The 12,484-nt window shown below is 50.1% G+C and overlaps 1 protein-coding gene across 1 annotated transcript in view; it reads right to left on the bottom strand.

Annotated features, from left to right (window-relative positions):
- The window catches only part of LGR6 (leucine rich repeat containing G protein-coupled receptor 6), a 172,888-nt gene that overhangs the window by 105,758 nt on the left and 54,646 nt on the right, over positions 1-12,484 (bottom strand). Inside the window, exon 2 of the mRNA XM_066565206.1 lies at positions 3,733-3,804. Within this exon, the coding sequence (XP_066421303.1) occupies positions 3,733-3,804 (72 nt within the window). The remainder of the gene's footprint in view (positions 1-3,732; positions 3,805-12,484) is intronic.

Below are 12,484 nucleotides of genomic sequence, written 5' to 3'. Positions count from 1 at the left end.
AAATAGAGGAACAGAAGGAGGAGAAGTGGTGAAGGGTGTGAAACACCAGCTCTCCTCCACGGGACCCTGGGGTACTGGGGCTAAATTTAAAGAGAGAGAAGATGGAATCAGAGAATCAGCAGGAGAGGAGAACCATGAGGAGGAGCCAGAGGAACCTGGGCTTTCTCTGCCTGTTGAAGAAGATAAGGGTTATAGATCAAGGACAAGATGTCAAGAGTTCCTGGGATGTTTCTGAGCATTAGGTCATTTCATAGAATCTTGAAAAGGAGATTTGAAATTCTGGGTTGAAATTGGCAAATTTTTTGCTGAGGAACCTCTGATTTTTTCATAAGATTCAAGCACCTAAGGTATCTTTGGCAATAAAGCAAATATAATTTGAAATACCATTTCCTTTTAGGGCTTTACCCAAAGTAAAAGACTAAATGTTAAGAAGTAACCTGAAGACGAAACAATTTTTTCTCTCTCGGGTTAAAAGAAATTTTTGGGGTTGACCAAAGCCCCAGAACATCAGTTTTGGTTCACCTTGAACTGAATTTTGTAAATTTTGTCTTTGATTGCTCCAGCCTGTCACTCGTCTGGTTTATCCAGGAGATAATAGGGAACATAAAGCTGTAGATATTGAACTATTGAGAGCATTCAAAGGAGGGCAGTGAGGATGAGGAAGGGCCTGCAGGGGAAGTTGTGTGAGGAGCATCTGGGCCCACCTGTTCTGTTCAGCCCCCAGAGAAGAGGAAGAGGGGCAGGCACTGATCTCTCTGTGAGCCGTGACAGGACCCAAGGGATTGGCCTGATAATGTGTCAGGGCAGGGAATTGGTCATGGCTCCAGGCCTGACAGAGTTCAAAAGGCATTTGGACCAAGGTGACTCTAGGGGATGGTGCTATATAGGGCTGGGGGTTGGACTTGATGATCTTTGTGGGTCCCTTCCAGCTCAGACCATTCTGTGCCTTAGGGACTCTGTGTAGAAGGCAGACTGGGGCCATAAAGCCACCCAAAATCTCTGGGGGTGAGAAACCTGCTGAAGGCTTTCCATCTACCTGAACACAGGCACCTGCAGCCAGGATGAGCTGCAGCAGAGTCCTCCTCATTGTCAGCCCTTCCCTGCTGGAAGGGGACAGGCAGGGAGGGCTCCTTCCTGCCCAGGAGACACTGGGATGGTGGGTTTGGGGTACCTGGGCTGTCCCTCAGTGCTCAGCAGGGCTTGCTGCTCTTCACTCCCTTGGCATGTCCCAGCTCTGCCATGGGGGTGAAGACAAAGGGCTTGGGCTGCTATGTGTCACCCTGGGAATGTGTCCCAGGCAGATGAAATCAGCAGAGATCTGAGCTGTGAAACCTGAACAAACTTCCCTTGAGGATGTCTAAACAAGCAGGATTTGTTTGCTTGATTCTTATGCATGTCCTGGCACAGAGGGGGATCCCAGCCTGAATGTCCTGGTCCTGATGTAATGTTGTGGGATGAAAATTTGGTGAAGATATAAATGAAAAGAGCAGGGAAAATGCCAGGCAAGTTGCATTATTGGTCAATGACAACCCTATGAATGCTGAACAAACTGTCCCTGTCTAGCTGTTGTTGTTGAATCACTTTTAATTTGCCATAATATATAAAATCCTTCCTTGCTTGATTTCATATAAATTACTTGATTTCCATAAATAGGATTACTATCTTACTGCTATCAAATTCAAGCAGGCACTTTGCTATGCACAGGTATATGATGCTGCAGTTTGCATTTCTTCCTTTAATTGTGATGTCAATCCTTTCCAAAGGGAGACTTGTGACACACTGGACCTCCAGTAAAATATTATCTAACAACTTCCAACTATTTTTTCAGATTTTCCTCTTTAAATTTTTCCCCTTTGCCTCTTTCATTCATAATTATTTTTGGCTGTGAAAAGCTGGCTCTTTTGGAACCTATGAATATTTATTCCTTGCTGGTTGAGGCTGCTCTGTTTGTACATGATGTAACCAGGACACGGTTGCTCGCAGCAAGACAACTGCTAATTGTACACAGAGGAGTCTGGGTGTGTGAAAAGCCTCAGCACCCCCAGTGAAGGTGCTGGGCGCCCACATTTCAACATGCAAGTTGATAAAATGAAAGGAGAAAGGCTGCAAGATGGGTGCAAGGTGCTGAAGAACCCACTTCTGTGGGCAGCTCTGGCTCCAAAGTATTTTTGATCCAAAACAGGATCAAAAATGTTTCCTTGTCAGCCTGTGAATGCCTGCTGGGGAGGGTGCCTGGGGTGGCTGGGTCCTTACAATTCCAAAGAATTTGAAATACAGACAGATGGTGATCAGTTACAAGACCATTTGAAGTAAAAACCTGTAATATAAAATCACAGAATCCTGCAATGATTTGGATTTGGAGAGACCTTAAAGATCATCTCATTCCACCCCTGCCATGGACAGGAACAGCTTCCACCAGCCCAAGCCCCATCCAACCTGGCCCTGGACACTTCCAAGGATTCAGAGGCAGCCACAACTTCTCTGGGCACCTTTGTGCCAGGATCTCACAGGTGTTAGGGTGATATCTGTAATTCTGACATTTTGGAAAATACCATTGATGAAATGCCAGTGTTGTGCCTTGTGGTGGCAGCAAGATCTGATTCAGAGAAGTGAAAGTTGTTTCATTGAGGCAGATTAAGTTGCAGTAACTGTTATATACACAGTAAGTTCACAACACACATCAAATGAAGCATTAATATTAGGATTTCATGAATACAATTACAGTGTTTTGAAGAAATTGTGTTTTCCAACAGAAGCTGTTGTGTTGAAAGTATCAACAGCATGAGAATAACACCTGGAGGTATTTCTCATGGTCAAGTGGAGTAAGACCATACAGGTGCAATTTACTAATGCAGAAATGGTCAACCTCAACATTCTGCCCCCTGGCCTCCCATTTTTGGGGCTCACAAAGGATTCCAGTGGTTTCTTGTGCTGCTGGTTAATTTTCACACTTTCAGAAGTGGGGCCACTCCTTCACTGACACACAGCCACATGCTGATCCCCAGGACTGAGGCTGCTGCTGTGTCTGAGTGTGTCTGCTCAGACCTCAGTGCACACTACTGGGACACCTCAGCCTCTGGGGGAAGCTTTTTGGATTTCAGTTTTGCAGGGTGGCTCTGTGTGACATCCCTGGGGGGCTGAGTGTGACATCCCCGAGGACACAGGGACTGCGTGTGGCATCCCTGAGGGAGGCATGTGACATCCTTGGGGGCTCTGTGTGACACCCCTGAGGGACTGAGTATGACACCCCTGGGGGCTGCGTGTGACATCCTCGAGGGCTCAGTGTGACACCCCTGGGGTCAGTGTGCAACATCCCTGAGGGCTCAGTGTGACACCCCTGGGAACTCTGTGTGACACCCTTGAGGGACCCTGTGAAGCACCCAGGGGCTCCTGTGTCTCTGGGCTGCAGGAGGCTGTGAGGGGGACCCTGGCTGCTGAAGGGTGAGTGAAACTCTCTGATTGCTGGCTCTGCTCCAGGCTACAGTGTTGATTTTTGAATGAGAGATTAGGTCCTCTTTTATTTTGGCTTTTGGCCCCACCTCAACCTGAAGGTGACGACCTCAGCGAAACCCCTAAGCTGGAGCAGCAAACAAACCCTGTCCCAGCACAGGCTGCTCCCAGCTCAGCCTGCAGCTGCAGGAGCAGCACTGGAGGCTGTGGCCAGTGCTGGAGGAGCCTGTGCAGTGTCCCCCCAGCCCCACACCCCCTGCCCATGCAGCACCCCATACTCACAGCTCCTCCAGGAAGCGCAGGTGCCGGAGCGCGCGGGGCTGCAGCTGGCTGATGTTGTTCATGCTCAGGTCTCTGGCAGGAAGCAAACACAGAGGTTTCTGATCAGTAGCTTGCACAGAAAACCCCAGTGCCAGGCTCTGGGTCCCCTCTGTGCTAAGTGGGAGGGTGAGAAGCCTCTGCAAGCAGCATTTCAGCATTAGCAGCTGATCACAGCCCGGGCTCTGCCTGCAGAGGGATGGATGGAGAGGAGTAGCCAGAGAGAGCTGGCTCCTTCAGGGTGGTCTGCCTCAGCTCCTCCAAGTTATGAAGCAAGTTAGGACATTTCCCAGCAGCATCAGCAGCCCTGCTGTCTCACAAGTTTTGGAGAGTGAACAGGAAGCCCCGTGACACTGGAAAGGACAACTTGTCCCTGAGCCCAGGAGCATCTCTCTGTCACCATGGCCGTGCCAGCCCCCACAGGGAGATTTTCCAGTGTGTGGACAGACATGTGCTTTTGAGGAGCCAGCAGCCCATGAGAGAAGGGGACTGCCACTGGACTGCCTTTCTCTACACTGTACAAACTAGAGAAGCACACCAGGACTGAGGGGCAGAGCTTGGCTCTGTGGGTGACAAACTGAGGTCAGCAGGTGGAAGGAACCTGGCTGATTGTGCTTGTCTCACTCTGCCATCTCCAGCTAAAGGCTCATCTCCTCTGCCTGGCTTCCAGAGAGCCTCTGGAGGAGGCTGTGCTGGTACCCAGTCCAGGGTGGTTCTGAAGCCCTCTGCATGTTACAGTCACTGTGAGCTGCCTGAGCAGAGCTCTCCCCATCTCAGGCTGTGAGAGCAGCTGAGTCTGTCCCAGGTGATTCAATGCACAAGCTGGTATGTGGGGAAAACAAGGATATTTCCAGCTGTTCTTGGGGTCTATGCACAAGCTGGTATGTGGGGAAAACAAGGATATTTCCAGGCTGTTCTTGGGGTCAATGCACAAGCTGGTATCTGGGGAAAACAAGGATATTTCCAGGCTGTTCTTGGGGTCAATGCACAAGCTGGTATCTGGGGAAAACAAGGACCTTTCCAGCTGTTCTTGGGGTCTGATAGCTGCAACCCTGCCCTCATGAGCAGCTGCACATGATGAAACCCACACTGCTCACCCCAGCCTAGAGCAGGCTGTGTCCAGGTGAGCAAGGGAGCACTGACCCTTAAAGCTGAGGTAAGATGAGGCAGAATTAAAAGCTGGGGTGGTTAAACCCGATGGGAATAGATGGAGAATATCCTCTGGTGAGCAAAGCAATGTGGGCAGTGTCTCTGGGTGCTGGAGAGCCCTGTGGGAGGCAGAGGGGCTGCTCTTTGTCACTGGGCACAGGCAGGGCACAGCTCCTCAGCTCCTCCTGGCACTGAACACAGCACAGCCTGATGGGTGTGATGGGAAAATGAGCAGAAACAACAACAAAATAAAAGCAATTTATTTACTCTTTCCTTCTGTGAGCCTCACACACTTGTGAGCCTGAGGAAGGGCTTCCCTGCACTCCCAGGGGCACTGGGAATGCCTTGGCATTGGGAGGAGGCTCGTGCCAAGGACAAGGACAGAAGCACAAAGGAGAAAAGCCCCTCAGGAGAGCCCAGCAATACAAGAGGGACCTCTCTGAGCTGTTCCACCTGCTCAGAGCCCCTGAGATCTCCCAGGTCATGGAGCAAATGATCTGGAGCATCTCAGCTGGCTTTGGGCTCTGGGGAGGAAATTGCTTCACTGAAAAATGTACTGAGATTTGCCTTTGTATTCCTCAGTAAAAAATGCTGGAGTTTTGCTGGTAAAGAGCAGAACACCTCAGGGGCATAGGCTTCTACATTTTGACCACTTTCCACAAAAAAACCCCCAAACCACCATGTTCTAACCAGCTCCATTTAGCATTGGTGTCACTGCAGGTGACACACCAGGAAGGTTGGATGCTGTCCTTGTATATTCTCTGGAGAGGTGTCCTGTGACAAAACCACACACTTTTGTGAGCCCTTTTGAAAGTACTCCTGGAGAAGTTTACTTTTTTCTTTTTAACTTTCTCTTCTCCAAAGAAGTAGTAGAAAACTCGCCAAAACCCTATGAGAATTCAAAATTCCATTTTCAGAATGAGTGTAAAAAGAAAATTATTGCCTGCACTGTTCTGTGTGCAATGCTGCATTCTATATTTTGGTGATCCTGGGATACAAGGGTTAAAACATTATTTTGTGCTGCTTCTATTTTTATTTTTAAACCCCCAAGGGCAGTTGCTACTTAGCACCCATTAAAACATCTTTTTTTCCTACATCAAAGTGTCTCCTGTTTGTGTTGTAATGAATCTGTCTGATGTTTTGACATGTTGTGGAACAATGTGAAAATAACGAAAAATAATGTAAAAATGAAAGACTGTGAGAGAAAACACAGATCTGAAACATCCAAATCTCCTTGAAACTCTGAGGTGTATTCCTTAAGTTGCCTTCTGCTGGTAGTGTAGAGAATACCCCTTGCCTGCCACTTTCCAAGCCTCATGGAAGCGCCTTCTGTGTGCCCAGGTGCTCCCCAGGTGTGGTGGGGACAGCTGGACACTGGCTGGGTGGTGGCTGCAGGGATGTCCAGACTCATCAGCCTGGGCCCATCAGTCCCAGGCAGCAGCAGGGCTCTGGGTGGCTGAGGATATGGGACAATATCTTTTATTATCTTCTAGAATCCCAGATGGTTTGGGCAGGAAAGGACCTCCAAGCTCATCTCATTCCACCCCTGCCATGGCTGGGACACCTTCCACTCTCCCTGGTTTCTCCAAGCCCCATCCAACCTGGCCTTGGACACTTTCCTCCTGCCCTGATCCATACCTAAAAGGAGATAATCAATACCTAAAAGGAACAAAATACACTGGTTTCTGAAAAAGTCTTCCAAAAGGCAGAGGAGAGATGCCCTTATCCCATCACCCTGGAGCCTCACAGCTCCACAGAATGTGGCTTTTCTTTCCAAGCCCCCCTCCTGCAGCCCTGGGGCTCTGGGCACAGGCAGGTCTGAGACAAGGGGGTCTCTCCCACCATCTCTTTGGGCAGTGAAGAAGAGCCCAGCCTTTTTTCAAGGTTGTTACATAGAAAATATTTTGAGGAAATTTATTTAAAAGTCACTGCTGTTTTGGCTGTTTGAACACTCTGGTGGTTTGCAGTCCTGCAGGACTCAAGTGTAATGCATCTCCACTGACAGCCCTGGAAAGGGCACCCCAAAAGGGCAAATCCTGGCAGTGGTTTGCCAGCTAATGAACAGCAAGGCAAAGGTTCCAGGCACTCAGTTTTGCCATGAACTCTGCAGTGTGACATCCTGCAGGGACCCCCCAGCAGCTCCTCCAGAGCAGGGGACATCACACCCGACCTGGGGTGCTGGAATCCCTGGCCTGGCCCTGGTGTGAGGACAGCATGGAATGTGCAAGGACAAATGGTGTGAAGGAGGAACAAATTCCTTCAAGGGCTGGAAATAAACTTCCCAAGCACAGCCCTGGACCTGGTGATTTTTCTAGCCACAAAAGTACGAGATGTTTCTCCACAGGCTGTCCATGCTTGTGTGAAAGCTGAGGCACAGGATTCTTGCCTGAAGTGTTGTGGGAGTAAATATTTGACTTATTACTCATTTAAAGATGTTGTTGACTTGTTGCTGTGTTTTCCCAAGCTTGTGATTTTCCTCTTAGTAATGTTTCTTATGTTATGTACATCCCCAACACATGCAAGGGTGGAAATGCTTCCTGTCAGAGCAATCAGAGGAGCTGTTTATCTCTTCAAGTGTTTGGGGGTGGTTACTTCAGTCAGCCACATTCAGTTAATTCAAAAGGAACCCACAGTATTTGAACCTTGTTGGATTATTTTTTCTGCAGCATCAAGCAGAATAAAGAGGGATCCATGGATAAATGGGTCAGGGTCTCCTCTGACCTTTCCCAGTGTGTCAGTGACCTTGGCTTTCCAAGCCAGGGCTCTCTTCTGGGTGCCTGAGCATCCAGGGAAGCCACACAAGTGCTGGGTCACTCATGTCTGTGCATGGCCCTTGTCATTTGCACTGGAGAAACCATTCCAAAGGTGAGGTCTGTACCAGAGCAGGCAGTACAGAAATGCACTAATTATTCAAATCTCAAAGTCCCTTAAACTCTAAAAGAAATCAGAAAGGTAGGAGAAGAAATGGGGTGCTGCAGCTTCACCCAGGCTTGCAGGACCTGCAGAGGAACTGTCCAGATTCTTGCCTTTGAGTTCATGATACCTCTCAGCAGTGGTGCTCTGGGACAAGCCACCCCTCTCCTGTCCCAGAGCTCCCCTGTTCCTCCTTCCCCAGTGACTGCCCTGTCTGTCCTCTGTACAAAATATCAAATAAAAGCAGGAATTCTTTTGCTGTCAAATCACCCTTCATGGCTGTGGTCTGGAATGCTGCCAGCAGAGTGAACTACTCTACTACTCCCAAAACTGAAACTCTGCTCTCGTATCACCCTGCTTACCCAAGAAGCCTTTTAATGCCTCTTGCATTAAGTGTAGAATACACCTATGCTTTCAAATGGCACTGCACCAAAGCCATCATGGCTATAATTAGTGTGATTTAACTTTCCCCCCTTCCCCAACTAATTCTAAACATTTATCGTAAGCGTTTCTAACTTGTACCTGCAGGAAAACTGAGACACAGTTCATGGAAACTGAGCTCATGTGATTCAGCCTCAGACCTTACAACTCCTCTGGCCCTCGAGGTGTTCCTTAAATGATTTGCTTTGATGTCACCTTCTTTCATGAACAACCTTTGATTATTCACTGATTAGCTGATCTTCCTTTACCAAAAAATGAGGTGACACACACACAGTGCTGGGCTCCCTGCTGGGACTGCCTGCCACGCTGTGAGATGGTGAGCACAGAGTTTTAGCTCAGGGGTGATATGAGAAAAGAGATCAAAAGGGTTTTTCCTTGGCATCACTGCTGGGCAGGATGTGTGGGGTGCTCTGAGCCATGGAGTGTGGCAGGCCCAGGGCCTGCAATGCCCCCATGGTGTTCAGCAGCCCAAGATAGGAAATGCCCAGTGATGATGACTGGACCTTAGAAGCCCCTTTTTCTGCCTTCAGACCCTTGCTTATCTCTCTGTAAGACTATAGGTCACAGCCCCCACGACCCCTACTATTGGACAATTTCTAAAACCCCTGTACCCTATAAAAACCCCTACTTTTGCACAGTTTGGCAGAAGAGCTGTCCCTGAGAACCTTCACAGAAGAATCAATAAAGACATTCCTGTGGAACCTCACACAGCCTTCTCCTCTCTCTCCCTGTGTCTGCCTAAGGCACCCAGCAAGCAAAGAGCTGAAATCACAAATGAGCTGATAATCACTAGAGCTGATATCACCTAAGCTTGCTAAGGTGGCCTGTGGCTGGGAGCTGTTTGGGAGCTGGGACAGGCTGTGCTGGACAGGGCTGGGCTCTCCAGACCCCATTGGGAGCTGGGACAGGCTGTGCTGGACAGGGCTGGGCTATCCAGACCCCATTGGGAACTGGGACAGGCTGTGCTGGACAGGGCTGGGCTCTCCAGACCCCATTGGGAACTGGGACAGGCTGTGCTGGACAGGGCTGAGCTCTCCAGACCCCATTGGGAACTGGGACAGGCTGTGCTGGACAGGGCTGGGCCATCCAGACCCCATTGGGAACTGGGACAGGCTGTGCTGGACAGGGCTGGGCTATCCAGACCCCATTGGGAACTGGGACAGGCTGTGCTGGACAGGGCTGGGCTATCCAGACCCCATGGGGAACTGGGACAGGCTGTGCTGGACAGGGCTGGGCTATCCAGGACCCTGCAGCCTGTTTGGATACCCCAAAACCCGGTGGGGGCTGCATTAATGGAGCTGTGGGGATGTCCCTGTGCAGCCCCTCTGGGAGGAGGCAGAGAGGCACCTGCAGGGCTGGGTGGATCTGCATGCTCTGGGCCAAAAGGACAGGATTTTATGCTGCTCTAAAGGGGCTGCATGAAGGACACCCTGCAAGTCTTGCCTGAACAACATCCCCAGATGCTCCTCCAGGGACAGCAGGATTGGTGCCTCTCACAAACCCAAAGCACCTAAAGCTGCCCACTGAACTGGGGGAAGGTGAGCCCTGCCCATGAGCCCCACAGCTCCTGATGTGTCTTCCCAGGCACAAAGCAAATTGTTTCCTCAGAGATGGGCTGCAATTAATTAATGCAAGCACAATTAATGCAAACAGAAGCCAACAGACCTAAAGCAGCACAGGTTGAAGCCCCTCCAGAGCAACACAACAGGACTGGGGCTGCTCAGCCAGGAGGGTTTGAAGGGGAAACTGCAGGGATAGGGTTTGGCTGAGGCCAAGCAGAGACACCTCAGAGCCAGATGTGCATCTGTGCATAGAAAATTGCACAGCTGGCAGAAAGATTCTCCTATAGAAAGAGCAACTCCTACCTGTGGCTTGGAGAAGTCATTCCCCAACCACCTCTGTCTGCTCCAAAGGGGCAGAAGGTCTGTCCTTGGCTTCAGTCCCCTGAGGTGCTCCCCATGGGTCCCTCTGTCACTCAGCAGAGCAAGAAGCTTCTGTCTTCCTGCTCTTGCAGCCTTCAAGAATTTTGTTCTGCAAGGTCTCTGCAAGCTCAGGCTGCTGTTCCTGGACCTCCACAGAGCCCACAGTGGGGCACCCCATGGGCTTCTGGCTTCCCTGGTACCTCAGCGAAATCCAGTGAAATCCAAACTACAGCTGGAAATGAGGGCAGACGTGGCCCCAGTCACTGGACAAGACTTTCAGTATTTTGGGAAATGAAGCTCTTGCTCCCTGTTTGTAAGGAGGCAAAGTCACCCAAAGGACAAATCTGAGATCCTGGTTTGAGCCTACAGGAAGCTGCTGAGAATCCCAGATGGTGACTGTCTTCTCAGTCCCTAAATTGCTCTGCTGGATGAATATGTTCATATTTTTCAAGATGTTCAGGATATTAATGTGCTCTCTCCCCAGCCCAGGCTCAATCCAGCTCCTCTCACTTTTGGTGCTGAACCTGTGGCTTCCTGGACCATAAAAAACTCTTTCCTCACACTCAGGCAGGTGAGCAGAAATTTTTGTGATTGTGAGGAGAAGCTAATGACCTGCTATCCTCTTGATTAATCAGTTGCACAATTACAGCATTAAGGCCTCCTAGTCCAGCAGTCTGATTTCATGGGGAACTGAACAAACCAGACCAAAATTCCCATCCTTATCCTGGAAAGGCCCAGCACTAGGCCTGTTCTTGTAAGGAATGAAACACCCTGAAATCCCTGGGTGCTGAGCACTGTCTGTGCCTCTCTCCTGGCCACTCTCATTAGCATCCAGTAAAAATGCACAGTTACACCACCAGAAAAGAAGCCCAAGGGCAATAAATGATGGTTTCAGAAATACTTCAGATTATACTAGAGTGATTCATAAAGGTTCTCACTATCTCTTTTCCTCTTTATCTTGAAATCTCCAAGGTCACCACAAAATGCCTGAATTGCCTGGGGCAAAGCTGAGGCTGATGGTAAAATGGTACCTGGAGCCATAGAACCAGCTGAAATTCTTCCTAACAGCCTGCAGGTTGAAAACTACACTAAAGGTAGTCTCCATAAAGAGAAGGAGAAAGGGAAGATAAAGAGATCAAAGCACTAAGAGCTCATTTACATCACACCATATCTGGAGGCACCAGCACTGCTTCAATCCCATATCACTGCAATGGGCAAGAGCTGAACGTGTTTCTACTCCCACCTCTCCACGTTTGAAAATAGATCAGTCATCTCAGATCATCCCCCACGTGTAGGCCCTAGCCCAAATCTCCACAACATTTCAATAATGAAGTCTCAGCCAAGGCCAGTTTGCCAGGGTGAGATCAAACCCATTCCTGCACCAGAAGCTGGGTCTGTGCAGTGGGAGCAGTGACCCTGGGCAAGTAAAGCTCTGCCACCCTGGCTGCTCCTCCTGCACCTCTCCCTGTAGCTGTCCTGGCTTTGCCCTGTGCCAGGCTTTGCCCTGTGCCAGGCTGTGCCCTCCAGCAGGGCAGCAGGAAGGGGCTGAGCAGGGCACTGATGCCTTTCTGCCCCTGGGGATGGCTGGAGGGGGAACCAGAAGAAATCACTTCTAGGAACCCTCTGCCAGGTCAGGGCTGCCATCCCACCCCAGGGGCTGCCAGGGGGAGTCAGGGGAGACAGGAGGGTGTGGGGTGAAGCCCAGGGCAGGTGGAAGCTCGGGGTGCTTGGCTGCAGCCAGGTGGAGGAGAGAGGGATGAGAACAGCAGCCCCTGTGCCAGGGGCAGGAATGAGACCTGGATCAGAGCATAAGGGCACTCTTTCTAAATAGGCAAAATTGTTTATTTTGCACAGTGTGTCATAGAATCACAGAATCATAAAATATCCTGAGCTGGAAGGGGCCCACAAGGATGGAGTCAACTCGTGCACAGGACAGCCCCAAGGATCTCCCCATGTGCCTCAGAGTTGTCCAAACACTCCTTGAACCCATGGAGGTTTTTCTCCTGGGCTCTGTCTCCTGTCTGTAGCTGTCCTGGCTCCCAAGGAACATGGCAATCCCAGGGGAGACAATCCCAGCCCAGGTGCTGTGAGAGGCAGGGAGCAGATGGCTTCTCTGGCTGGGTGCAGCTCTGGGGAGCACGACCAGCACTGACACCCCCGGGCCTGTGTGAGTGCTGTGGTGGCTGCTGTGCCATCACACAGAGCTGGGGATGGGGAATCTCCCACTGGTGGGGAAGGTGAAACAGGAAAGCCTTATAAATATGATTGCCTGGCAAAAGATTTTGAGAATA

Source organism: Molothrus aeneus, chromosome 24 (genome assembly GCF_037042795.1).
Source record: "Molothrus aeneus isolate 106 chromosome 24, BPBGC_Maene_1.0, whole genome shotgun sequence".
In the NCBI taxonomy this organism is placed as follows: domain Eukaryota; kingdom Metazoa; phylum Chordata; class Aves; order Passeriformes; family Icteridae; genus Molothrus; species Molothrus aeneus.
The sequence above is the reverse complement of the archived record's forward strand: the minus strand, read 5'-3'. Positions and strand labels throughout refer to the sequence as shown.